The following is a 26,577-nucleotide window of genomic DNA, read 5'->3' on the forward strand; positions in this document are numbered from 1 at the left end:
GAGACCCAAGTTTTTAAGCTTAGAATAAATTAATGAAATTCCTATTCACGACTAGGTTCGATGTATCGTGAAGGGAAACCTGAACAAGTGTTTACCGAATGGAATAAATTTATGAAGGAGAAAGTTCAGGAAAAGACTAGGAATAGTATTAAAATCGATATAAGTTATAACGCGAGTCTTATTCGCTTACGCCTAGGGCAAGAGCGTTAGTAATTGATTAATTTACTCTTAAAGCACTATAGGAACTAATTCCAAAAATCTTCAAAGGAGTGTTAGAACTTCTCTTAATCCTTTCCATGACAAGCGTTTCGATACGAAACCCTGGAATGTACGAACGTCCGAATCTAATTCTCGGAAGTTTGCCGAAACTTAATCTCTGATAGCTCAAGAACCTTAAAATAAACTGTCGATGGAGACTTTTTCTATTTGGAGCTTCAAACGAAGATTCCACACGCGTGCACCCATTTCTTTCGATGTTTTTAATCTTTCTTCAGAAATAAGTTTTCTCATTCGACATCAACTGCAAAAAAGAGTTTTTCGGGTAAAATCGATTTACACCGACTTTGGATCGTTTGTTTAAATTCCAAGAAACCTGTTTTGAGTTCTGGAACTCTGTCGCCAGAACCTATCTTAGAATTCACAGAGGAATGCACAGGAAAAATCGGAATCGCGAAATTTTCTTTTTCCCGCGTTTTCCATCTCCTATAAATAGGAGAAAAACTCAAAAATTCTTCACCATTGCCACACCAAACCCGCGGCCAAGGAGGAGAGAAAGGGAGGAGAGATTTTCGCCAATTCTTGTCTGATCGTCGCTCTGTTCGTTGCTACACGTAGGCCTCGAGGTACTGATGTTTTTCCTTACCTCTGATCGTAAATTCTGTCGCTTTTCTCTATGTCTTTCTGTGCTCAAAGTTTCGAGCTTTTTGTAAAACTGCCCAAATAACTTGATTTCAGTGTCTAAACTTATTGCCTACATGCCCAAGAGCATGAATATCCAGTTGTTTTCTGCTGAATCTCGCCGAATCGTCGCGGAGCTTCAATTCTGTGAAAATACTCATTTTCTGACCAAAGCTTCGTTCTTTGGATTAAAAACTCTTGACTGAGCTTAGTGTCAGTAGGATTAGTTGTTATAAATGTCATTAGGAACACGCTCATCAAATTTATTTTTCAAAATTCCGACTTTGAGTTTTCGGGCTAAAAACACTGATCAAAATACCCCTGTGTTAGTTCTCGACCCGATAATCTTTTTGAGAGTTTCCCTGACCTAGATATCACCTAAGAATACCTAGGAATTAAATTAGATCGAAGAAAAAGTTCGGGAAACCCTATTTTGATAGTGGCCGAAACTTATTTGGTATGGTACCGTGTCCAAAAATAATTGTTGGGTCTGTATGACCTGAGATATAGCGTAGCTCTCTCCGTTGTCGAAATTTTGGCTTTCGTTTCGTGTCATTCCGAGTTCTGTAGCTCGAATTATGCACGTTTTAGCGAATAAAGTGTTTTTGTACAAAACTTGAATCGAGTCAAAACTCATCCATTCGGGGAAAGCCCTTCCATTCGTGCCTAAATGTTGTACTCTGAAGCTTCTTGAGCTTTGTCTAACGTTAGTTAGTATTGTTTCGATTGTACCGACTTATTTTGATTGATTTTTGCTTTGCTTACTCTAAGGTTCGGTTGTGGGAACCTTGGACTTGACAGAGGAAGCTTGCGAGTGTGACTTACACTGTGATTCTGGAGGAACTAGAGGTGAGGGCAACTTACCTTGCTAGCTAATGTTTTAGGCGTCGATCAATTCGACTTGGTTTATTGTTTATGCACTTAATTGTTGATTGACTGGGAAATGTTTTCTGGAGGCTTCGGCCGAGTGAACTAATTGAGACGTGTGTCTCCGTTTTCTGAGGCTTCGGCCGACATTGTTGATTGAGATTTTCTTATCGCTTTGATTGATTGTTGATTGATTCACATGCTATGTGCTAAATGGTTAATCTTAGGATGTGTTGATATATGTGTCATGATTGTTGGATTGTGCTAACTTGGTTGTGCAATTATACATATATCTGTTGTATGTCAGAGTGTGGGAAAACAAACAGGTAGCTATTCCATACTCATGATGAGATTTTGGAAAGTTTGACGGGACAAACCGAGGTTCGAACCCCTATTATTATTTTAGTGGATCGAGACCTTCTCTGGGATTTACTTGGGATGATGGGATCTTTTAAACTCATAAGATTAGAGACAGACATAAATGAAAACTAATTTTCAAGGAAAATTCATAATTTACTAAACAACATCTGAACTCTTTAAATAATGATAACAATCTCACATAAAAGCTTAGGGCTTGGATACTAGTTTTGGAAAATGAGAAGTGTCGCCGAATCCAAGTTTTGGGGAAACTCATAAGTTTCTGAGTATGTTTATACTCTTTTGCTCGATGAGCAGTTTTATGGTTCGACTATCTAAAGGGATAAGTCGGGGAACTATAGGTTTCCAAATACATAAGTACTCTTCGTTCGATGAGCAGTTTATTTGTTTGGCTATCTAAAAGACAAGCCAGGGGACTATAAGTTTCCGAGTACATTGGTACCCTTTCGCTCGTTGAGCAGTTTTTGACCATCGAAATTTGATGAGTCAGGTGACTCAAGAAGTCATCAAGGGTGATTACACTCTTTTTATATTTATCTGTCTTTTGTCGCAGAATCGACATTTACCTTAGGGTACAGTAGAGCCAATAAACTCTAACACTTTTGCTGATTAAGCAAGTTTTTTGTCAATGACCACAATATACCTTCGGGTACAGTATGCCTTCGGGTACAGTAGAGACAGTATACTCTAGCTAGACACGTGTATCCTGGTGAGGACGGTCGTTGTTTGGCTAACCATATTGCATTCATGCATTTATTCGTGAAAGGTACCTCCGGGTACCTCGGGCATTCGACGGGGGATATGATCGACCGCACGGTTAGGATCGACCTGTTCATGTCGGGCACAACGGAGGAAAAAGTCGACCCACAGGGTTAGGACTGATCCGGCTATGTCTAGGTTGTAAGCGTCACCCGAGGGATATGGTCGACACAAGGCCAGTGTTAGGACCGACTCGATCGTGCCCAGCCTACTTCTTCTGGAACATTTTTGGATTGACGTTGCATGACATATCATGCACTCTAACTATATTTGTTGAGATCCTGATGATTTGATATTGATAAACATCGTTATGTGTTTTTGATGATTTGATGTTGATAAACATCGTTATGTGTTTTTGATGATTGAATTGCATTAGAGATTCGATAGCATGCTATGTATATACCTTAGGGTAGGCAATACAAAACTTATATGCATATATACAACATATATATATATACCCCCTATTCTTCACATGTTGCTTGTATTATCTATTATATTCTGTGAGTTGACCCTCGCGCCTTGGTTTTGTGTTCATGTTTGTGTTTGGGCGGTCGGCCTGCTGCCAGACGTTCAACAGTTGATTCGTGATGGTTCGTTGTTCGGGGAGGACCCGGAGCGAAATGACTACTACTGAGCCTTCGACGTGGACCCGGACTTCATGCAGGATCGGATGAGGGTCGATGTTAGGGGTGTAGTATATCGGGTGTCGTTGTCATAGCTCTGATTGTCATTTCTTATTTTGGGGGCAGGGTAGGTCCCCGACTATTAGCTTTTGTGTGGTTCTCTTCCATGAGGATCACGGGGAGTTTGTCAGACGTAAGAGGTCTTTTGGAAGCCGTTCTGGGCTAACTTACTTTCTTGGAGGACTGTATTTATAAAACTTGTGACTCTGGCTATGGGTCGCACTTGTTTGCCTGCAGGCACTACTTTCAGTTACTTGATGTTACTTTCCGTCACTTGAGGACACTCGTGACGATGTTTTTGGTTGCAGCAAGGGCTGTGCTTATATTGTATATTAGTCGCTGTTAATCGCGAATGGGTTGAGTCTTTATTTCGACAAATCTTTTTATTTAAAAAGAAAATGAAAAAAAATACCTGCTTTTCCGCTTTATTTTATTTTTGAGTTACTAAAGTGACACCTGGAAATCGAGGTGTTACAAGTTGCAAGTTTTTTTTCTCTTCTGTGATGACCTTCCCTTGCAAATGTTGTGATTCTTCTTCAATTGAAATTTATCTTTCTCTTCAAAAACATAATACAAGACCCTTTATCCAAAGCCATGGATCTGTAAATGAGAACGAGATGATGTCAATTTTTTTCGAATAACAAGATAAATCTGTTGTTGAAGCCTGGGCATCTTTTTTTGAATAACAAGATAAATCTTTTGAAATTAATCAATCTGCTTAATTGTAATGAAGGCTTGTAACAAGATTATTTAGATGACAATGAAAGGCTCTGGTGAGATTAATGAGTTGAATATGGAACAATTCCAGCACAGTTTTTCCAAAAAAAAAAAACAAGATTAATCTGGAGTTGATATGATAATCGGGATAAATTAAAGACAATGGCAGCGGACGGCAGCGGTAGCAGTGGGGCAGCAGCACAATGCCACACTAGAGGTGGTGTGAGTTTGATAGTCTGGGTTCAATGAGGTTTAATGGAGGTTGTTCAATGAATCTGGACTCATGAAGCTCAACATTTCAATTTTTTATTTTTAATTTCTAATATATTGTGAATTACCAAAATAGCCTTGGTCCACTGGTGGACCAGCTTTAAAGGTTGCCCACCCTAGTGGGCACCCCTCTTATAGATGTAGAGCGGAGATTTGGCATTTTATGATTGTACAAAAGCTTCTTTCTCTACAATTATCTTTGTTTGTTTTCTTGTTTTCGGTTCTTTGACTCTCCAAGTAAATAAAAAAATAATTTGTGAACTTAATTATAAAAACATTTTAATAGAGAACCAAAATTACAAATGAGTAGATTCATCTACTTTATCACCTTCACCTATTTTTTATAAATCCATATATTTATGCACCTCCAAAATGGTGTCTAACACCAAATGACATGACATAAATAATCCAAAGATGGAACCCAAAAGCCAGAGAAGCAAACTCGCACCCACCATCCACCATCTTCAAGGATAGAATCGGAGGAAAGCAACCAGAATCAGAATCAGAATCAGAAGCAGAAGCAGAAGCAGAGACATTGAATGGCGCTTCTGCGTGTGTACCCAACCATCCCTCTTCCTCGTCTTCCTTCAAACCTTCCCGTTCGGAGTACCAACTTCGCTGTTCGAAGCTGCAACCTTCAACCGCAACTCCACTCACGCAAGGTCACTATTTCATTCATCTTTGCAGAATCATGGTTACATGGTTGGTTTAGTTCATAAGTTTCAATTTTTATTATATGGGCAGGAGAAGTTAGAAACCCAGTTAGAATTTTTCAAGTTACAGGACGAAAAATCAATCTTTTTAACAGAACAAAACAAAAATTCAACACCCCAATTGGTTAAATTAAATCAAGATTTGATTTGTTTTTTTTTTGTACTAAAAAATTTGCAGTTAGTTCTGGCAGTGAAGGAGAAGCTTGAAAAAGAGCATCATAGCCTCCCTGTTGGTAGAAATGGTAGGGATGATGAAGATATGATTCAATGGTTTCTGAAAGATCGAAAGTTTTCTGTTGATGAAGCTGTTTCCAAATTGACTAAAGCCATTGTATCCTTCTTCTCATAATTAAATGATTATGAATGTTGTTGTTTTTTTTCTTTCATTTACACAGCATGATCATTGTTTACTAATTTAGTTTAGAGTAAGTTTGGTTGAGGAGGTGGAAAGTGTGAGTACATTTTGTTTTCTAATGTAATCATAAGCCTGTTAAATTAGCTTTCATTGCAAGAATTCCATCTACTCATTCAAGCATGCCCTCCATGCTTGAAAGTATTATTACTACATGCTTGTTTGTTACTTTTCCTTCTACTCTATTAGAAATGGCGTCAAGATTTTGAGGTGTCGAAATTGACTGAAGAAGCTGTTAAAGATGCTGCTCGATCGGGGAAAGCATATGTACATGACTTTCTAGATATTAATGGAAGACCCGTGCTTGTGGTGGTCGCATCAAAACATTTTCCTAAAGTAAGAGTACAAGTTGTAGTGTCAATTTTTTAATGGCTTTGTAATACTTTGTACCTCTTTTTTATGTTCTCTGAAGCGATCAGAGCAAACATGAATGTGGTGTGGTTACTTGCATGTAGCCAAAAATTGCGTTACACTGAAGGATAGACATGTTCAATTTCTTTAGGCTAATTATTTATAATTTATGATTTCTCATTGGTACCCTGATTCCTATTTGTTAAGGACTTGCTTACTTTTCTTCCGTTTTTTCTTCTCGTTGTTTTTCGCTGTTCATTGTTTCTTCTAGCTCTTCATCATTTGCAGTTAACACTTCTATTATGTATCATAAGTTGAGGAATAAGATTGCGTAATTTCGCATATGAATATCTGATAGTATTACTAGCAATTTGATTTTAATTGGCGCAACTGAGGTTAATCTAGATCATTTCTCCTGGATATTCCGTAGTTTGCGTTGTCATTGCATCTATTAGTTTGTGGAGGTACCCTACATGTAACTGGCTGCTCATGACTTTTGGAAAACTGTCCATGACAATATGAATATTACTTATATCACAGGCACAAGATCCCTCCGATGATGAGAGGCTGTGTGTTTTCTTAGTTGAAAAGGCATTGAGTAAGCTTCCATCTGGTAAAGAACAGGTGCTTGGAATAGTTGATCTCAGAGGTTTCGGCACAGAAAATGCAGATCTTAAATTCGTGGCATTCTTGGTAATGTTTATTGACTATCTGCCAAATATCTTTTAGTTGAGAAGTCTGTGTTTGTCATCACCTAATTTGTGTTATGAACTACAGTGCCTCGCCAGAAAGAAATTGGACAATGAGCATCATAAAAACTAAAATATTTCATTGTTTTTTGCAGTTTGATGTTTTCTATTATTACTATCCCATGCGATTGGCTCAAGTACTATTTGTTGATGCTCCTTTTGTGTTTAAGCCAATATGGCTGCTAATCAAGCCGTTGATAAAATCATATGCTTCTCTGGTAAGTGTTGCCCATTTTAATGTGCAATTATTAACATATAAAACAAGAGGTACTTTTTACCTTTTTTTACTGAATGTGAGCTTATATATGCTTGGTTCATCTCTTAACTCTCGCCCAAATTGTACACAATTTCTCTCTGCTTCATTTTGTATTTGTCTGTGACCCTTCTACGTATGGCAGTTGTGCTAACGAAGTAAAATTATTGGGATTCTTATGATCTCTCTCCACTGTTTGATTAGGTTACTAATAGTTTGTATTCAAGTTAAGATGTAATTGGATATAGGGGCTTTTTCTCATCACAAGAGTTGGATGTTGTCGCCCACTGACAGGACAGTCCTAGTGGCTTTAGCTGATTATCTGTTGAGATATCCGTTGGTACCAGTGCAAACAGATGTGAACACATACTTCGAGACCAAAAAATTAACAGACCTCCCTCTATGGACTGAGAAAAAAATATTTTCACTTTAGGTTTAACTTGTCAATTAGCAGAATATTTTGCTACTTTGCTTATGTGATATTTGGCGTATGATTGTTGGCTCACATTTTGAAGTGTAAAAATCATAATGATTAATTTCAGCACTGCTTGGTGTTAAATATAAGTCTTAGTGCGACCCAATCTTCAGTTTCTTCTAATTCCTTCCTTCTGTTCCACCTTCTTTTGCAGGTAAGATTTTGCTCTGTAGAGACTGTCAGGAAGGAATATTTTACAAATGAAACCTTGCCACCAAGTCTCAGAAATTGAAAAGGTTATTTAAGGACTATTTCTGGACAATATGAAGAGCTGTAGCACATTTTCCAGGCCTACTCTTATTTATCATTTATCTTGGACTTTCTAAGACCTATATGTGGATCTGATGACAGCAACACATCATTTATTTAGTAGGGAAAGAAATATTTTCTTACTTTAAAGAGCTAATGAGAATTCTGAGAGGAATTTTAGTAGAACCATTCTGGAATAGCCATCCCATTTCATTGTTTCTTCTTAAGCATGATATGTAAATTATGTAGGAATCTGAGAGGAATAATGCTGCAGATAGGAGAATTGTGGTTGTGGGTTGAATTGTACTCACCTTCTGTTAAGGATAATACATTCTAGAGATAAAAAATGCATTGTCAGTTTATTATTGCTTCTTTTTTGGCTCTGCATCTTATATTCGACCAAAATATATTATATTCTTACCAATATCTGTAAAAGAGGTAGAAAATTGTGTTTTAATATAATCTTTTGTTTTAAATCTTCCAGTGCTTCTACAAAAATTAGCTTTTATATAAATTTGTTTTGATTTCCAAAAGAAACTTTCATTCAATATCAATCCAAAATAACCAAGTGAGTGGGTTGATATAGTGGTTCAGCACTTCATCACTTAGTGTGTTGATAGTGAGGTGATAGATTAGTGTCATAGACTCATAGTTACCGGTTGTGTGATGCCTTGTTCAAGAAAAAAAAATCCAAAATAATTCAAACAGAACACATAAGACACAGTAAAAGGAATAAAAGGGTTTACATTTCAATCGGCCACTAACTTTCAATCTCAATCCAAAAGAATGCACACAAGAGGCAATCACAAATTTTTGATATAGACAAGCAAAAAGTTATTCAAACAAAACCAAACAATTATTACAGAATTCAGAGATGGAAGTTTTATTTTGCAAGAGATCTTCCGTGATAATAGCCCGAGCCCTGAAACCACGCTTAATTAACAAAGGTGCAATGCTTCCTGATCTCTCCATCAGAGCCAGTTAGCACATCAATGAAACCCATGTGCACCATTGTCTCGCCAAACTTCATCGCCCAACTATCACCGTAATTGGCATTGCTCACAACCATTTCCCTTGTTGATTGACTGCTCAACAACGTTTGATCAGAGGTCAACAAGACACGATGGTTGATGACTCCCTTATAGTACTTGTTATCCAAACGAATAGGAGTAATAGCATCAAAGTCCGTCATTGGATCCGTGTTGCTCGGTGGTTGAGGACACTTAGCTTTCAAATATGCAGCGAAAGAAGGGTCCATGGAGGAATCTTGAGGATGTGTATCGTTGAAAGAGTAGAGGCGCTTAGAGAAGGAGGAACAATGCGACACGCCGATTGAATGTGCTCCTGAGAGTGTAACCATTTCGTCTAGTGACAAACCTTTTCGTGAAAAATTTCTAACTAGTTCATCAGCGTTGGAGTCTGGAGATGGTAGATTTTGTGGCACTTCATCTCTAATGGAGATGCGACCGTCTCTTCGTCCTGATGGCACATCGTACTTAATGCCACCGACTTTGAGAGCGCTGTCTCGAGCTGCGAAGGCAAGAATGTCAGCACATGACACTGTTTGAGGACATGTTGCCTCTAATTGGGTCTTGGCCTCCTCAATCACCTCAAAGCCACGTAAGCTTGGGTAGTTGGCGGGGTGGTCTCTCTCAACACTTGGGTTGTCGGGAGTGGATTCTAGCAACACAGAACCATCACAACCCTGCATGTGTGCACATAAAAACATAGCAATTTAACAATGGAACAAACCACAATTGCTTGTTAAAATGTCCATGTATTTTTTAACATAGTTATGTTTCAAATTATCATTTTACTTATGGTATTGATCCTGCAAGAGACTAAAATATAACTATTTGGGTAATTCTATGTCTAAAATTAAACAAAAACAAAATAAAGAGCTAAAACAAAACTTTTTTCAATAGTGTAGGGAAAAACATATTTATAGAATATTATTCGTACGTACCCTCACAAAGCAATCATGAAAATGCAATCGAATCAAACCAGCAGCTATGCCTGGGTTGAGAGAAACGGCTTTGTTTACTGTGTTTCTCACTATTTCTTCAGCAGATGGACATGTGGAGCTGTAGAAACCAATATGCAGAGATGCTGAGGCCAATGACCAAAGAGATAGAATCACAACCAATCTAGAAACCATAATTTGATGCATGCTTGTGTTTGTTGTAGTGAGTTTGGAAGTTCTAAACTTTGAATTTAATTTATAGGAATATTGAGAATGGTATTTGGATAGATATATGTAACAATGTTGCCGAGTATATTGAGGAGGAGATGGATATGTAGAACTTGTGCTCAAAAGAATGTATTTATAGGTATCATTTTGAAAGAGATGATGGCAATATTAATTGGCAGACAAAATGTGTGTACGTAGTCGTGTGATCGATCCTGTTAAATACGTCTGCGCGCGGTTGAACACTTCTTAACGTGGTGGGAAATTAAACTAATTAAAGAGTTTTTATTTAGAGAAAAGGAAGATACATCAGTGTAAATTTTTTTTACACAGATATTCAATTAATTTCCGCCACATTAGAAATTATAATTATAATTTAATTAAAATAAATGACGAATATAAGTATTTATCTCACGTGACATACAATAATTGGATGACAGTGTAAAACTTCTTTACACTGACAATGCATATCTATTAAACTTGTTTTTATTGGTAAATGTTAGGTATTCTCATTGTTCAAACCCTAGACCTTTCATCCTGCATCTCACCAACTCGATCGTATGTCTCTAACTCTTACCACTTGAACTACTTTCAGGGACAAACTAATTAAAAAGTGATGATAATGTGATGAATATACGAGTTTGAGGGCCGGCCAGTGGAAAATTTTATACTCTTTGGTGGCTGCATATTGCATTTAACTAGTTTGATTATTTGACCAAGTTTTGACACTTGTTAAAAATTAAATCTAGGATATGGTTATCATGAAGAAAGAGAGGAAATAGACTATAGTAAAAGCTATCAAGTCCTCTATTATGTAACGATATTTCATTTTCCGTTCCACCAATAAATTTGTGAGAGGTCAATTAAAAATCACTTGTGTAAAGTTTAAATGTAATATTCATACATTTTTAATTGGTGTATCACAATTTCATTAGTTTAAAGTTAAAACAAAAAATGAGACCCTTTATTAAAAAAAAAACATAAATCGTGACACATTTTCAGAACAAAAGAATTTGATTCATTAACAAGATAGGATAAAATAAAAGCCGGAAGAAACTTTTGTGGGGAATATCTAATTAGAAAACCACTTCTCAACAATAATATTGAGAACAAGTATAATTTTTTCACACACCTATTTTTTCCACTTTTTTTTTATTCACATCTCTTATTTTCTCTCATTTCTTTTAGAAAAGATAAAGTTTCATTCTCTATACTAATCATATTAATTTGTTGGTAAAAATAAAGATACCAAGATCAATTTGAGGACTGGATTTGAGTCTTCTTGATTTTTTTTTTAATGAAAACGTTTAAGTGTCTAAGTTTGAATTTGAAATAAATTTTAAATTCAAAATGTAAGAGAAACAAAGAAAAAATATTGCATTGAAATAAGAAGGTTCCTCTTGAATAGTTGCTATCGCTTAAGTTGGATGTATAGCTTTTAGGGGTTCTTTTTGAGCAAGAATTTGTGAACACGGCTATTACATAAATCCTTTTTATAGAAGAAATTCTAACTACAATTCTAACGGCTAATTAATCTAAGTATTACACATATCTTCAGGGGCGGACCTATGTTGTAGTGAGAGGTTCATTTGAACCCCTTGAACAAAAAAAATTTCTTCTATATAATTTTTTTTAAACCCCCTAAAAATTGTAAATTATACTAGTAGACTAAGTTTTGCACATATTTGCACTAAATACCCACTTATTTTCATAACTATGACTTGTATAATTTCTCATGTATAAACATATTAAAGTTATTTTTAATCAGTGTTCTGAAAACCGGACCGACCGACCGTTCGGACCGGTTCGACCGGGAACCGGGCACAGTACCGGTCCGGAGCCTAAGGGAAACCGGCTGCATAGCCATCCGGTGAAACCGGTCTGGAACCGGCCAAACCTGAAAAAACCGTGGTTAGGCTGGTTATTCCCGGTTCAGTACATAAACGTAAAAACGACGTCGTTTTGAAGCAAAACCGGGTCAATCAGGTTTTAGAAAAAACAGAACGACGTCGTTTTGATTATTTTCAATTTTTTTTGAAACAAAATTTAAAAAAAAAAGGAAGATAAAAAGGCACGAAGGAAGTTAGTCAAGTTACAGAGACAGAAACGTGAGAACGAGTGAAACCAGAGAGACACAAACGTGTGAACGAGTGAAACCCTTCTCCTCTTGAGCGCCGGCCGGCCTTGACCCTCCCTGCGGCGGCGGATTCCGACGAAGGCGGTGGTTCCTGCGGCGGCGGCGGCCCTCAATCAGCAGCAGGGTGTTTCAGAGTTCAAAGTTCAAACATAGGAAGTGAGGAACAGAGCAAGCCTGTTGAAACTCAGTTCAAACATGGCTACCACTCAACAGGTTCTTCTTCTTCTTCCAAACTGATTTTTCTTTTCTCTTTTCAACCTTTTCTTTATTTGATTTCCATAGGGTTTGATTTCTCAATTCTCTTACTGTTTATGAATATGAATATGATGACCGTTTAATTGTAGAATGATGGAAGAAATACTACTCCAGTTGATGCTTCTCCTAATGTTGTTGGGACACAAGAAGCCGCGGAAAACGCTGCTAATGTTCGTGGGAAAACAGATCCTGCTTGGGAGCATTTTGTATTTCAAAAGGAAGGAAAGTCATGGCAATTGCTAGATGGTTTTTTTATGCTTGCATTCCATTTAATGCATTACAATCACCATATTTTCAGCCAGCATTGGATGCAGCTGTTGCCATTGGCTCTGGTTTTAAAGGACCATCTTATGATGAATTAAGGGTCAACTTGTTAGGAGATTGCAACAAAGAGTGTCAGTTACTTGTTGAAAGCCACCGGGCCAATTGGGCTAAGTATGGATGTACAATCATGACTGATGGATGGAGTGATCAACGATAAAGAACTTTGATAAATTTTATGGTGTATTGTCATACAGGTATACTTTTTGTGAATCTTGTTTATTAATTGCTTGATATTGTTCATAATGTTGAAACTTTGTTTAATTCACTTGTTTATTGTGTGGTATAGGCATGTCATTTGTCAAATCTGTGGATGCATCCGATATTGTCAAAGATGCTTCAACATTGTGCCACTTGTTTTCTGAAGTTATTGAGTGGGTTGGACCTCAAAACGTGGTTCATGTTGTCACAGATAATGCGGCTAACTATTTAGCTGTCGGTAAATTAATTCATCAGAAATATGAGAACATTTTTTGGACTCCATGTGCTGCTCATTGCATAAATCTCCTTTTGAAGGATATTGGTTGCTTGCCACATATTGCAGATCTTGCCTCAAAAGCTTCTAAGGTGACTATATTTATTTACAATCATATGATATTTTTATCTTGGCTTAGAAAAAGAAGTAGTTGGAAAGAAATTGTTCGTCCAGGGGTGACTCGGTTTGCTACCACCTTTATCACATTGAAAAGTATTTCTGATCATAAGTCTGATTTGCAAGCTCTAGTTGTTAATCAACACTTTACTGGTCATAAGTTATCAACGGGTAAACTTGTTAGTGGAATCATTTTAGATAGTAAATTTTGGAGGGATTGTGAGGTGGTGTCAAATATTGCAGCTCCCATTATCCGACTCCTTAGAATTGTAGATGGGGATGAAAAACCCTCGATGGGCTATGTTTATGATGGCATGCAAAGGGCAAAGAACGCAATCATGCGGATGTTCAGGGATAAGAGTGAATTGTATAAGCCGTACACAGATATTATTTCAGCTCGATGGGATAAACACTTGAAGCACACTCTTCATGCAGCAGCTTACTTTCTAAATCCTGGATTCTTTTATGATCCAAGTTTTGTTGAAAAGGATAGAGTTGTGCAGTCACTTGTTGATTTGTTGGAGGTGAAAAGTCTATGTGCTAGCTTACCCAAAGCCCTTCTAGAGTTGAATGTCTATCGTGAGCGGAAAGACTCATTTAGTCGAGCAAGTGCTTTGCAAGCGGCAAGCCAAATTCAACCCGGTAAATATTTATCTAAATTGTATTGTGTAAATTTATTTCATGACAATATATAATAGTTTTAATAAATTTATTTATTGCAACTCAATGGTGGTCAATATATGGGAGTAGTGCTCCATTGTTACAAAAGATTGCAATTCGTATTCTTAGCCAAACATCATCATCTTCAGGGTGTGAAAGAAATTGGAGTTTCTTTGAACGCATCCATACTAAAAAACGAAATAGACTTGAACACCAAAAGCTAAGTGATCATGTTTATATTACTTATACCTTGCGTTTGAAGAAAAGGTATAAATTCTTTCTATGTAATATTAGTATATTACTATCACTTATGTTTTCATTTTTTTGCAATATATCTTAGCTTTCTAACTTGAAATTTTCTTTTTAATGTTCCATTTTAGGAGTGAATTGAAGAAGAGAACTTATGATCCTGTTGATTATGAATGCATCAATAATGTTGACTTTTGGGTAGTTGAGGAAGAAGCATCTCCTGAGTTTGATGATAATGAGGCTGAGCTTGAGAATAACATTTATGAAGATGATGCAAGAGATGTTGCAGGTAAAAAATTAATCATTTAATCTTATTGAGCTTGTTTCAAATTTAGAAGTATCATTTTAAAAGCTACATTTAATTAAGTTTTTCACTTTCACGTTATGTAATTAGGTGGTGAAGAAGTTGGCATTTCAGAGGAGCCACTGATGGAGTCAGTTGATTTTCAAATTGGGGCAAATGTTGAATCATCGTCGTTTGATGGAATAGAGATCAATCTTAATGATGTTAATGATTTCTGATTATATTTGTTGTGTTGTTAACTTGTTATTCATACTTTGTTAAGTGTTGTTAAATTTAGACTTTTGTCATTGGTATTGATTTAAGGTTATTGTTGAACCTAAATGTTATGAGTTATGAGTTATGACTTATGTAAGTTGGTGGTGTTTGCATCTAAAGAAACTATCATTTCATTCATTTGGACTTGTGGAGTTACGTTTTTTGGCTTATATATTTTAGCTTTTGTTATTTACTTATTTTACTTTACAACAATTAGATTTAGAAGACCTAAAAAAATTATCTATATATATTTTTATATGTATATAATATAAAATTATATTATTTAAATTGATACGGTTCAACCTCGGTTCAACCTCGATTCAACCCCGGTTCGACCTTTGAACCTTAAACCAGTGCCTTGACCGGTTCGATGACCGGTCCGGTTTTCAGAACATTATTTTTAATTATATTTTTGCCGATGTGTTCATTTGAAAAATTTGAACCCCCTGATCCGGGGTCCTGGATCCGCCACTGCATATCTTTCGACACAAAACTAATTGCTAAAAACCTTCCACACGTTCAATAGAATATCTCGTTTCTTCCACGTGGTTGCACTTATTTATTTTAGCTTTAAGATGTGAGAATCTACTACTTCTTATTCATGAGTTTTGTTTTCACTATTCCTACAAGACCTCCAATCGCTGCTAGCCATGTGTCCTGCTTTTTCAACTTTTTTTTCTTTTTCAAGTGGAGCCTTGCAAACGACGTTGTTTTCTATCTCCAGCATTCTTTCTCCCCATCTCCAATCAACCTAGCTGGCTTAACGTGTTTCCTCTCCTTTCAACCCACTCCGTCGTACGGTACCATTCATCACCTTCCTTCTTCCACAACTTGCGTTTTCTCCACATAAATCTGAACCCTAGCTGTTTTTGCGTGTTTTCGTTGCTCTTTCCACCCACTTCTGACCAATCCATCAATTGCACCGTTTCCGATTGATTTGATGAGGCTTTTCTTTCCGCCGCCGGTTGCTGTTTTCCAGACGATTTGGTTTGAATCCACTGTTCATTCGTTTTGGGTTTGAACCATCAGCAATGTTTTGGGTTTCCTTTCCTCCTTTATTGGGTTTTCACGTTTTTTTGATCCAATTGATGATGGGGGATTTCATCACGTTGATGGTGGTTCCAATGGTCAGATGAGTTTCCTTTATCCAGTTATTCACTCTTTCATTAAAAACCCTATTACTAAATTGATAGTACAAATAGTTAACCTACTAATATTCAATTGATACCCTACTGGTTATAGAGTAATGGGCTTCTTTCATTTCCACTCCTATAAATACTCCTTTGGTTTTAGAGTGTGTGTTCATGCAGTGTTCTCACGGTTAATCTCTTCATTGTTCTGTTGTTTCATTCATGAGTGTGTGTTTTCTTTACATTTGATTATTTTTCAAGAAATAGAACTCATAACATAGAGTTGGAGAATAGTGTAAAGTTGATTGAATCAATTTGTTGAATTATGAACTCTATTGTTGCTTTAGCTTTTGCACCACAAAGTGGTTACAGAATGCTTTATGTGTATTTCTCAATGAAGGAAAATAACAGCTATCCTTTTAAAGGGCTGCAGGGGAAGGCTTATGAGATTTTGAGGCCTCAAAAACACTATCAGTCTGAAATGTGGCTGAAGCTTCTGAAGTGTAGGCAATGAAGAATGTTCTGTAAGTAATTAAATGGGTATACTGTAGAGAAGTGTATGATATCAAATTCTGCTCTTTTCCCCTGTTTTTAGTATGTGCTTCTTAAACTTTATGATCCATTGGGAAGCCATATGATTGATTAAGTTAGTTTTTTTTAGAAGAGGGAGGTGGGAATTTATTTAGCATGCTTGAAATGAAGTTATTGTGGTTGCATTGATTTGGTATTGAACGATAGGGAACAAATCCCCTAAAAGCTTAAGTTATAAGGAGAAAGCCCAACTATATTTCTAACAAACATTATGGGGGAGCTCAAGTGTCTGACTGAAAAATTGCAAATATTTACAAAAAAATTGTTGATTCTCATGTTAATAGTGTTTGGCAGGAAATTATTGCTATGAAATGTTCAACTGCTGTAATCTTTCATTGTCTGAGAAACTGAGCAAATTTGGTTTGCCTCTTTATGATTCTAAGTGTGATTCTTTTTTTCATTCAATTGAGCTCTCATCTGATGAATATTGTTGTGATTTTTCAAGTCTATTAGTGAGGACTCTCTTTGCAGGTTTGTCCGGTTTGCAAGTGAAAGTCACATACAAGAATTATTTGCAGATTTAGATTCATACAAAGGAATTATTTTCTGTTTATAGTGGATTTTACAAATCAAACCAATATAGTAGATTTTACACAACCATGTATTGATTCAGGTTGTGGCATCTATCAAGAAGTTGAAATCTCGTGCTTGGGCTTTTCTCACACCATTCACTCCAATGATGTGGTTTGTAACTGTCATGTTTTTCTCAGTAGTTTGTATTGCTGTGTGGATACTATAATGGCTTCAATGATGACTTTAGAAACTCTGCTATAAGAGTAAGACAATTTGTCACCATTATCTGAGAATTCTAGAGCCTAAATGTACAAATTGAAAAAAATAGTCTTAATTAAGCTCTTTCATTTATTCATTCCATGATTACTACTTCAATGCCTCATAAATTGCTAACATCTAAACCATTTACTCTGTATGTTTACCTTTTCAATGCCTCATAAATTGCTAACATCTAAATCATTTACTATGCATGTTTACCTTTCCAACCTTATTTTTTTCACTTAGTTAGTGATTTGAAACTTTATTTTTGTTTAGCTGTCTTTGCAGCCTTCCTAATCTACTTGTCTTCTTATTTAGTTATTGCCAATTAGTGTTGGGGTCACTTTAAAATGTATGTGTGCAATTACGTTTGTTTTGAAGAATGGTATTGGGGGTTTCTTGAATATTCTACAGTGAGCAGATTTGTCCTTTTCTTTACTTCTCTTAAAAAAAAATCTATCAAATTTCTTTTTGTTTACATTGTTATTTGATGCCATTGTTTTTCAGTTGGCTCCTAAAATTGAAAGTGGGGTGGGGCTCAGCAGGAGTGACGATTAATCTTTCGCATCATGGTGGGTGATTGCCATTGCACCAGTTTTGTACATTATGATCGCCAAGTCAGATGGTGTTTAGAGTGGGTTCACATGGCATTTGTAGATTTGTTTGGTTCTGTGAAACTTTCTTTGGCTTCAGCTGTTATGTTATGCTCCAAGCTGTTTGTGGGAGCTGGCCAAATTGTTTTTGACCCTGAATCCCTGATGAAAATGTACACAAATGTGTTAGCCAAGTGCTAGGGAAAATCTAATGTTTTTAGAAATAACAGAGATCGTTGAAGGGATTTAATCTTCATTTGGTAGAAAAGATTGTCCTGTTAGGATCTTTTTAAGTTAATTTAATGGAGCATCTTATGACATAAAGTTACACAATTATATTTTTATTTAACCTGTAACTTGATATGACTTTGGTGGCTTGATGTTAGTGAGGGGCTATTGATATAATCCTAATTGAGTAGGATTGTTCTCAAGCTTTTATTTGCTATAAATAAAATCGATCTTTTTTCTTTTGAATTTTTTTTTCTTTCTTCTGCTTTCTCAGATGATACAACCAATACTTATGTTACTTTTTTCTCCTTAGAAAGATAGATAGAATAAAGCTTATGGCTTTCTCTTTTTATTTTTCTGTTTTCTATTAGCTTTTTAGTCTTAACTTTCCAGAGTGTATTATGTAGCTATGCATTATCAATAAACTGTGTTATAATTTGACAGTGAGTCAGTGAGATCATTGCTTACAGGGATGTCTATGAGTCTATTAGTGCTGGTTTTTTTGAATATTATATATTTCGTGTGTTAGCTTTGTAGAATGTCTTGATTTAAGGAAGTGGTTTCAATTTATTTCCTTCAAGACAAATTGGGAGAAAAGCTTATAATTTTGCACATCTGATATACCAAATGCTTTAGAAATCCAAGATATAAGAATCCTAGGAATTAGTAACATAGTGTTTGGTTGGAGGGGAGGGGAGGGGAGGAGTTTTTTAAATTTTGTTGTGTTTGGTTCAATTTTCAGGAGGGGATGGGATGGGGACCAAAACCCCTCATATCTCAATTTTGTCTCCCCTCCAAAAGTGGAGGAAATTGGAGGAAAAATATTTTAGTAGACATAAATGCCCTTCTTTCACTCTCTTTGTCTCATCCTTCATGTCTTCCTTTCATTTGAATACACTCCACCCAAACTATATTCCTCTAGAAAAGCATACCAAATTCACGGTGGACAACTAAATGAGGGTATGATCTCTAAACATGTATGGGATCCCATATTGAGAGAAAGAGAAGAAACTATTTGTAGCAGTCAATTCTTCACGTCTTTGTCATTTTTTCTTCTTCTAAAGTATAACACCTATAAGAATTTCATCAATTCAAGCTATTAAAAATATAAAAATTGGACCATGGCCTTATAATTCTGAAAAATTTGCAATTTTTTTAATTTAAGCTATAATATGTTTATAGTTCTTTCAAATGCATTGCAAAATATTTTTTTATCTATTTATTTTATTAGAGCTATAGACGAGAAAATATCTTATATAAGAGATATTCCTGTCCATATTGAGAGGGGTTGGTTCTTAAAACTATTTATATATATTTTTATTTTCAAAAAAAGTAAGAGATTGTTTAGTGAATTTAGAGAAATCTCAAATATGTGGATAATAAATTGTTCCTCATGCGAATGGCTTCCCCTACCCTTTTTTTTATCTTGAGTAAGAGACTTCTTACATTGGATTCACAAATTGGGTTCGGTCCCCATAACGATTAGATTTATAACACTAGATTTGCCCTTGAGTCAATTTGTTTTCCCTAAATTTATGATTCAAAATTGTGAACAAGTTTCTTGAAGACAAAGACCATGTGACCAAACTGCAAAGTGTTGGTTAATTAATTTGTTGAATTTGTCAAATTCAAAATCTAAAAAAATTATTAAGTGAAATACCTTTGATAAATATTACACAAAAAGTAAGGGTACAATGTCATCTATAATAAATAGATAATGTCATCAGCGATGGATAAAAATGATTGTTAATTTATTTGATCCGACATCAGTAATTATATAACTCATGTGTTCATCACATAATTAATCTGAATGAATTGTTGAATAAAATTCCCGTGATGCACGGGTAACGGGCTATATCCTAGTAAATATTAAACAGGAGATAGGACTAATATTGTTACTTTTTGTTTTTGTTTAAAATAAACGGGAACTCATTGAACAAAAATAAAAAAGGGAACGCCGTTGGGCTTCTATAAACGACAGAGCTATTGATACAAGCAGAATAGGAAACGGCGATGAAGAAGAACGGGACACTGATCGTGGCGGTTAACTTGATGTGTTTGGTCATGGTTCACTGTACGCCGGAAACCCCGTCGTACACGGTGGTCCACTCCGACTCCGATTTCGAGATCAGACTCTACCGGAGCTCCGTCTGGATGTCCGCTCCCGCCGTTGACATAATCTCCTTCGAGAAAGCCACCTGGAATGGCTTCCACAGGTATAAATCACCATTCCCTCCCTCCAATTTCTTCAATTTCAACACCTAATTTGTTATCATCTTCGCAGATTGTTCCAGTTCACACAAGGTGCCAACCTCAATTTCTCTCGGATTCCGATGACTATTCCAATTTTGACAACCCTGGTCGCCGGAGCTGGACCCTTACAATCGCAAGGATACTATGTGAGTCTCTACTTGCCGGTTAATTTTCAGGCCGTGCCGCCGCTTCCGCTGCCGGAACTCGATATCGAGCCGTATGAGTTCAGCTCTCACTGTGTTGCAGTGAGGAAGTTCAATGGATTTGCTAAGGATGAGAGGGTTGTTAAAGAGGCGAAAAGGCTTGCTAACAGTTTGAGTAATTCTCCATGGGCTCATTCGATTTCGTCGGAAAGCTTAGGGGGTTACTCGATTGCGCAGTACAAACCGCCGCTACGGATTGGTAAGCGGAGGAATGAGGTTTGGGTTGATATTGATGCTCCTGAATTGGGGTGTGGGGTGGGTGGTGTTGCAGTGTATTGAAGTTGGATTGGCTGGATGTACAGGTTCATGTAAAATGTTCAAGGAGCAGGACTAGTACTACTCCTTTCCCAATTGATCTATTGTGTATATTATTATGTGACTGTTCTGTAACATATTGACTTGTGTGTATAATAACTTGGTTTGCATTTTTCATGTGAGTCCTTTGATATGATCATGTGGAACGAGTAAGACATCAAACTCTATTACTAATCAAATTCTACATATTGGAAGATATGGGAAGATATAAGTACTAAGAAGCCTAATTTCAAGCAGGATCAGGAACTAGTGCAGACTAGATGTGGCCTCGATGGCATTACCGTATGAGAGGTGCTAAATGGCACGACCATTTTGCTGCATAACCGGAACGAACAATGACATTTGATCTTTAGCGGAAATCATGGATTGAAGTTTGTTAAGATGATTATTAGATGTTGAAAATCAACAGATCTCAGTCATTCGCGCAGGGTGTGCACAAATGTTATTGTGCCAAATATAATTTCCGCTACCGTGTTGCCTCGTAAAATTAAGGACGAGTTTGATTCAGAGTGAGTGAGGCAAATGCATACCCTTCCGGCTTTGTAAAAAAATAGGACTCTCCACTAACTACGGAAATTGATATCAGCAGAAAGCAGCTTTGTGAATGTATTAAAAATAAAAAGTACTACGAAAATCAAGTAATCGAGTGTGAAAAAAAGAAAGTTGTCATCTATTTATAGTTGAGCAGACGAGCAGTGTTATTTTAGTACAAAAGATCTTCGCAAGAATGTGAAACAATCAAAGTGAAGTAATAATGTGTTTGATGGAAAAAAGGTTGGGCCAATACATAAATATGAGATACACATAATATAGTCATGCATCATTTCATTCATAATGGATTAGTTTAAATTCTTCAACTACAATCAACTGATCACAAGGTGTAAGTTTCTTCATCTTTATATCTTCCATTCAACTTTGCTCTAAAGCCAACTCTAACTAGTCTATGGACTAAAGGGGTCAGCTATCTTCCACTACAGCAGGATCCACCAGCAAACCCGTAACAAACAAGGAAAAACAAAATAAAACAATGAGTGAAGGAAAAATCAGATAAAGGAACCAAGAAAAGCTATAGTAATCAATCAATAATACTGAATATTACTAATAGCCTTTTGAAGTTCAAAACATAAGACCCTTTTTCTTATATGTTTGATGTTCAAACAATAACAGTAACAGGATAAGTTACTAATATCAAATATTAAGTTGTACAAGGACTGAATCAATGTTAAATGTTGAGATACTATGACACATATTCAACTTCTCAAGCTCAGGAATTCCCCAAGGTGACTTGGATGCCTTTTAGGGACCATATATTTTCCTTCAGAATATATCAATTGAAAAAGCAGCAGCTAGTTCTACTGGAAAAAAATGCAGCAGCAATACATGAAAATCCCCCAACTATTTTTCAGTCATATTAGTTAAATTGGAGCCAAAACTTGGGGATACAAGCAAGTTTTCTACTGGTGTATGTTTTGAAAAATTTGAGCGAGCAAGTAAATAAGCATTAACTTCTAAGACCTTCAGTATCATGTCCTTCGGAAATGAATTTAGGCAAAGAATCAATAACACAAAAATATTAATTAGATCGGCGTCTTGTGAGAGTACAAGATGGCAAAGTTAGGCTAGGAGTAGAAGCCCTCCTGCTTGGCATTGGTAGCTTGATTTGACTAAAATACACAATAAATAAAAGCAATAGAAGTACAGCAAAAAGAAAAGTTGAGGAAGACATGACCTTGACATTCTTTAAAGTTGAAATGATAGTCTGGGCTTTGAGGCTTGTTGTATTTAACCACAGAAATTTCCCTTCAATCAATGCTGCTCCTAGTGTCCAGGAAACATCACCAGGACCAAATACCATTTCTACATCACCGAGACATAGACCATACTCAATCAATGATGCCATATAAGCCACCTGGAAACAAAATTGTCCAGCATAATTTGGATTGTCTGAAATACTGCTCAAGCCGGCCCATAAATTTGAACATATTTCCTTGCCTGACTCCCAGACCGTTGTTAAGTTGGCTTTGGGGCTCAAATTTAGCTTATTATAGACAACAAAGAAACCAGATAAAGCATGAAACTGCTTGATTGGGAGCATAACAGCTGTTAAATTAAGTATACCAGTGCCTGCAGGGTACACAATGAAATAGAGTAAGTTCCTCCATCAATCATAGAAACAAAATTCACAACAATCTCTGCCTCTTCCATGCTCTTTTGCCTGGGAGCTGGAGTTGTGTCAAAGCCACCCATGCCAGAAAGAAAACGCAGAATATATGCTAATCATCAAAACTCGAAAGTAATAGTTTCATATAATCAACATTTAAGAAGTAGATTTTTTAGTATCAAATTTTCATAGATGGAATGGGATGAAGTTTCATTGTAGCTTTTTTTGTTGTTTAGGTTGATGATTTTTTAGCAAGTACTTTGGAGCCTGGGGGTGAGCATTAACTATATATAGCCAGTAGCCACTAGACATTTCAGCCAGGATTTGCTGTGCTGAAATCAATATCACAATTTTAATTTATCCTAAATGTTCTATAGACTTAACGAAGGCTCTAGGGCAAAAGTTATGTTCTAAAAATTAAGGTGAAACTAAATTAAGAAAGAAACTACAAACCAGACAAAGGATTATACACGTAACAATACCTGAAAATGAATTAGCTTGGCAATTTTTGTGAACTGCCGGATGTGAAACACCATAATTGCTCAAGTTCATAGCAGCAGCAATAGCTAGTTCTCTGCATTGCTCCCAATCCGGTTCTCCAATTAGACGTAAAGAATGAAGTCCAGTTTTCTGGGGTTGGCTATCATTTTTCTGATAAGCGACATCAAATCCAGAGCAATAATAGCAGGTATAATTCTGTACTAAAGTAGACATCAAACAAGGATGTCTGAGTTCAGGCACACTCCTGGTTCTTTCCACACTCTGATTGTTTCTGAGCATTAGAACCGTCCTATCAAATGCTTCATTCAAACCAAATGCAGGCAGTGAGTATGCCAAAATCCGATGTTCAACCGTACTAAGCTCTGATCTCATCGCGTGCACATCATCCTGCTGACCATCTATCTCCATCACAACCTGCAACGACGAGCCACCCAAATCAACAAGTCCCAAAGTAGGAGCCCCAGTATCATGATCAAAGCTGCCCATTTTGTAGTTCAAAGCCAGCCAACCATAATAAGCTTCCTCCCTCCCAGTCAAAACCCTAATCCATCTCTTACTAAACATAAAAGAGTGCTCCTTCAGCACAGCCTCGACATCCCCCAACACACGACCCGCATCAACACTCCTCAGCCTCCTCATCCCAGCAGTAGCCAGAACAAAAATCGGAGTCTCACTGCGCAATTCACGCGGCACCAGATGTTCAGCCCACACAATCAAAGGCTCCAAAGCTTGTCTAACCCCTAATGAATCATTAGCCATTTTGTCTAACCCCGGTTCAGTTTGCATACAGTGATATTGACAAGAGGCTTTCGAACGCGAGCGCGAACTGTTTGTTGCGCTATCAGGATAAGAATGCAGCAAAATTGGCAAGTTCGGTTTACTCATTACACCCCCTACCATCCTCCTCCACTCATATACATTCACCCGTGTTCCCGTGCTTCCGCAATCGATAACCACCGTGTAATACGACGACGCATTGAGTGTAGAATGATCTGATTCGAGGTAGAAACCCAGTGATAAGAGCGTCATTATGATAAGAGAGATTGCAGCGATTTTGAAAAGCGATTTATGCTTGGCGAATCGCTTATCTTTGGAAGGGGATTTGGGGACTTCCATTGGAAAAAATGATGTGATGATCTAATAGGAATGAATAATCACGTTTTCTTCCAATTTTGGGATTGATTTGAGGGTAGCATAACGTGTACTTGACAAGCAAAGTACAGATTTACGAACTGGAGTTTATGATTGTTACGAACAAGGGGAGATGAAATTACCGGGTTTGAACTGGTTCGCCAGGTTCAAATCAAAATACTAGTAGATAAGAAGCTGCTGCTGCTACTTTGATCCGCGATGATCTGAATCTGAGAGAAACACATGAAGATTCCGTTGTTCTACGGGAAGGGCTCAGATTCACTGAAGTACTTGTCTTCACTTGGGTTAAGGAGAGAAAGAAAGAGGAAAGAACAAACAAGTGAGAAAATTGATTATATTTTGTAGGTATTTTAGTATGATAATTGATAAATTCTGTAAAAGAGAAAAACAAAAAGAATGTGGTGAAATCTATCACCTCTCATTTGGTGAAATATAGAATGGAATGAAAGAAGATTGATTTTGAATGAAATGATATTGTGACCACAAATATATGGTTAAGTGTGTGTTTGGATTTTCGTTAAACTCAATGTGAATTCACGTTGAAGTTAACGTGTTCTATCCATGTTAAACCTAACATGACAAATTCTAACTTTTCTGTTAGTGCATTGTGAAACATGAAATGACGTTTCCGTTGATCTAACGCTAAAAAGAAAATACTCTCAAATGTGGTAGTGATAAAGAGATAAAATTAGGCTTGTCAATCTCATATAGCGGAGTGTCCGACAAAAAATCCAGTATAGCAATATAGCGCTTAGCAGCTACATTGAAGATGTGTAGGTGGAAGGAGGGGAGGAAAAAAAGGATGGAAAGATTGAAGGACGTTTAAATAGTCATTAGAAGACCCAAGAACGTCATCGGAAAGTGGTTCAAATGGCGGAGATGCAAGGGTAAAGGTCTAATGGAGGAAAAAATGTGAAGAGTAGTTGTGGGATAATGATATATACACACCTCATATGTTATACACTTCATTTTCACCTATTTTTATTTCTATCTCTCTCCTCTTATCATCTATCATATCTTATACTTTCTCTCTCTTATTTTTTCTTTTCTTCCTATCTCTCTCATCCTCCACCTCTTTCCACCTCATAGATGAGGTGTGGACAAATAATTGTCCGTAGTTGTGTGTTTTTTTATTTTGTGGGTTTTCTCTACATTATAATATTCAAACAACCAAAAATACCATAACTAATAGAACTTGAAAACTAAAATAATGCCCAAACTACTAGAAATGAAAAATAAAATAAAAATGCCCAAAAATAATAGCCTCAACATTTATCAATCTCCTTAAAATTGTTTGTTATGTATTCAAATAATTTTTGTGATTTTAATTATTATCATTAAAGTGAATTTTCATCAATTAAATTAGGTTTAAAAAACTCAGTTCAATATTTATGTTTATAATCTATAGATGTATCCGTTAATGCCTGAGGTGATATGATTTTGGAAAGATTTGATTTGATTTTATTTTATTATTAGGGGATTATTAAGCTTCATTTACTCTTGTCCGTGTTACCAAAAACAGAGTGAGATCCTTGGTGACTAAGTTACTCGATCATTGATCTCTCTCAGGCTCTTTGTTTTCAATCTACTCTGATAATCGAAGTAGAACACAAGAAAGTTCGTCTCTCTGAACTGGAATCTCCAATGGAGGAAGGTAAAGATGCTCTGTTTCACTGGCCCTCCTCATGGAACTGGCATCACAAGAACAACAACGATCATGGCAGCTCAAACTCTTTTGCTAGAGACACCAACAGCAACACCAGCCAGAGTGCAAATGTTTCACAGGGATTACGCATCAAGATCATAGGTCCCTCTCCAAAAGCAGCACCCATCAACAACAACAATGTGTGCCATGTTTGCAATCAAGGGTTTACCTCTGCAAAATCTCTGGGTGGACACATGAGAATGCACTCCATCTCCAAAACGCAACATCACAAGGTTAGAA

The 26,577-nt window shown here is 36.6% G+C and overlaps 5 protein-coding genes across 5 annotated transcripts; 3 read left to right on the forward strand and 2 right to left on the reverse strand.

Annotated features, from left to right (window-relative positions):
• Nucleotides 1-4,951: 4,951 nt before the first annotated feature.
• LOC130713693 (phosphatidylinositol transfer protein CSR1) lies at nt 4,952-8,160 on the forward strand. The gene is made up of 6 exons (XM_057563487.1): nt 4,952-5,233; nt 5,463-5,615; nt 5,886-6,032; nt 6,588-6,740; nt 6,892-7,014; nt 7,679-8,160. The coding sequence occupies exons 1-6, from the start codon at nt 5,111-5,113 to the stop codon at nt 7,754-7,756; spliced, it is 777 nt and encodes a 258-aa protein (XP_057419470.1). The 5' UTR covers nt 4,952-5,110; the 3' UTR covers nt 7,757-8,160.
• A 292-nt stretch (nt 8,161-8,452) lies between these two features.
• On the reverse strand, nt 8,453-11,828 carry LOC130712966 (peroxidase 5-like). The gene is made up of 3 exons (XM_057562776.1): nt 11,755-11,828; nt 9,740-9,974; nt 8,453-9,478 (listed from the first exon to the last, which is right to left on the reverse strand). Exons 1-3 carry the CDS (start codon nt 11,826-11,828, stop codon nt 8,708-8,710), a joined length of 1,080 nt encoding a protein of 359 aa, XP_057418759.1. The 3' UTR covers nt 8,453-8,707.
• A 465-nt stretch (nt 11,829-12,293) lies between these two features.
• Nucleotides 12,294-14,697, forward strand: LOC130712967 (uncharacterized). The gene is made up of 7 exons (XM_057562777.1): nt 12,294-12,311; nt 12,443-12,559; nt 12,652-12,796; nt 12,964-13,908; nt 13,965-14,193; nt 14,307-14,464; nt 14,570-14,697. Exons 1-7 carry the CDS (start codon nt 12,294-12,296, stop codon nt 14,695-14,697), a joined length of 1,740 nt encoding a protein of 579 aa, XP_057418760.1.
• A 5,301-nt stretch (nt 14,698-19,998) lies between these two features.
• On the forward strand, nt 19,999-20,935 carry LOC130711225 (uncharacterized). The gene is made up of 2 exons (XM_057560748.1): nt 19,999-20,263; nt 20,332-20,935. Exons 1-2 carry the CDS (start codon nt 20,061-20,063, stop codon nt 20,780-20,782), a joined length of 654 nt encoding a protein of 217 aa, XP_057416731.1. The 5' UTR covers nt 19,999-20,060; the 3' UTR covers nt 20,783-20,935.
• Nucleotides 20,936-22,374: 1,439 nt separating this feature from the next.
• On the reverse strand, nt 22,375-24,953 carry LOC130711224 (probable apyrase 7). Its single transcript, XM_057560747.1, has 2 exons — nt 23,462-24,953; nt 22,375-22,942 (listed from the first exon to the last, which is right to left on the reverse strand). Exons 1-2 carry the CDS (start codon nt 24,594-24,596, stop codon nt 22,392-22,394), a joined length of 1,686 nt encoding a protein of 561 aa, XP_057416730.1. The 5' UTR covers nt 24,597-24,953; the 3' UTR covers nt 22,375-22,391.
• Between the last annotated feature and the right edge of the window lie 1,624 nt (nt 24,954-26,577).

This window comes from Lotus japonicus, chromosome 4 (genome assembly GCF_012489685.1).
Source record: "Lotus japonicus ecotype B-129 chromosome 4, LjGifu_v1.2".
In the NCBI taxonomy this organism is placed as follows: domain Eukaryota; kingdom Viridiplantae; phylum Streptophyta; class Magnoliopsida; order Fabales; family Fabaceae; genus Lotus; species Lotus japonicus.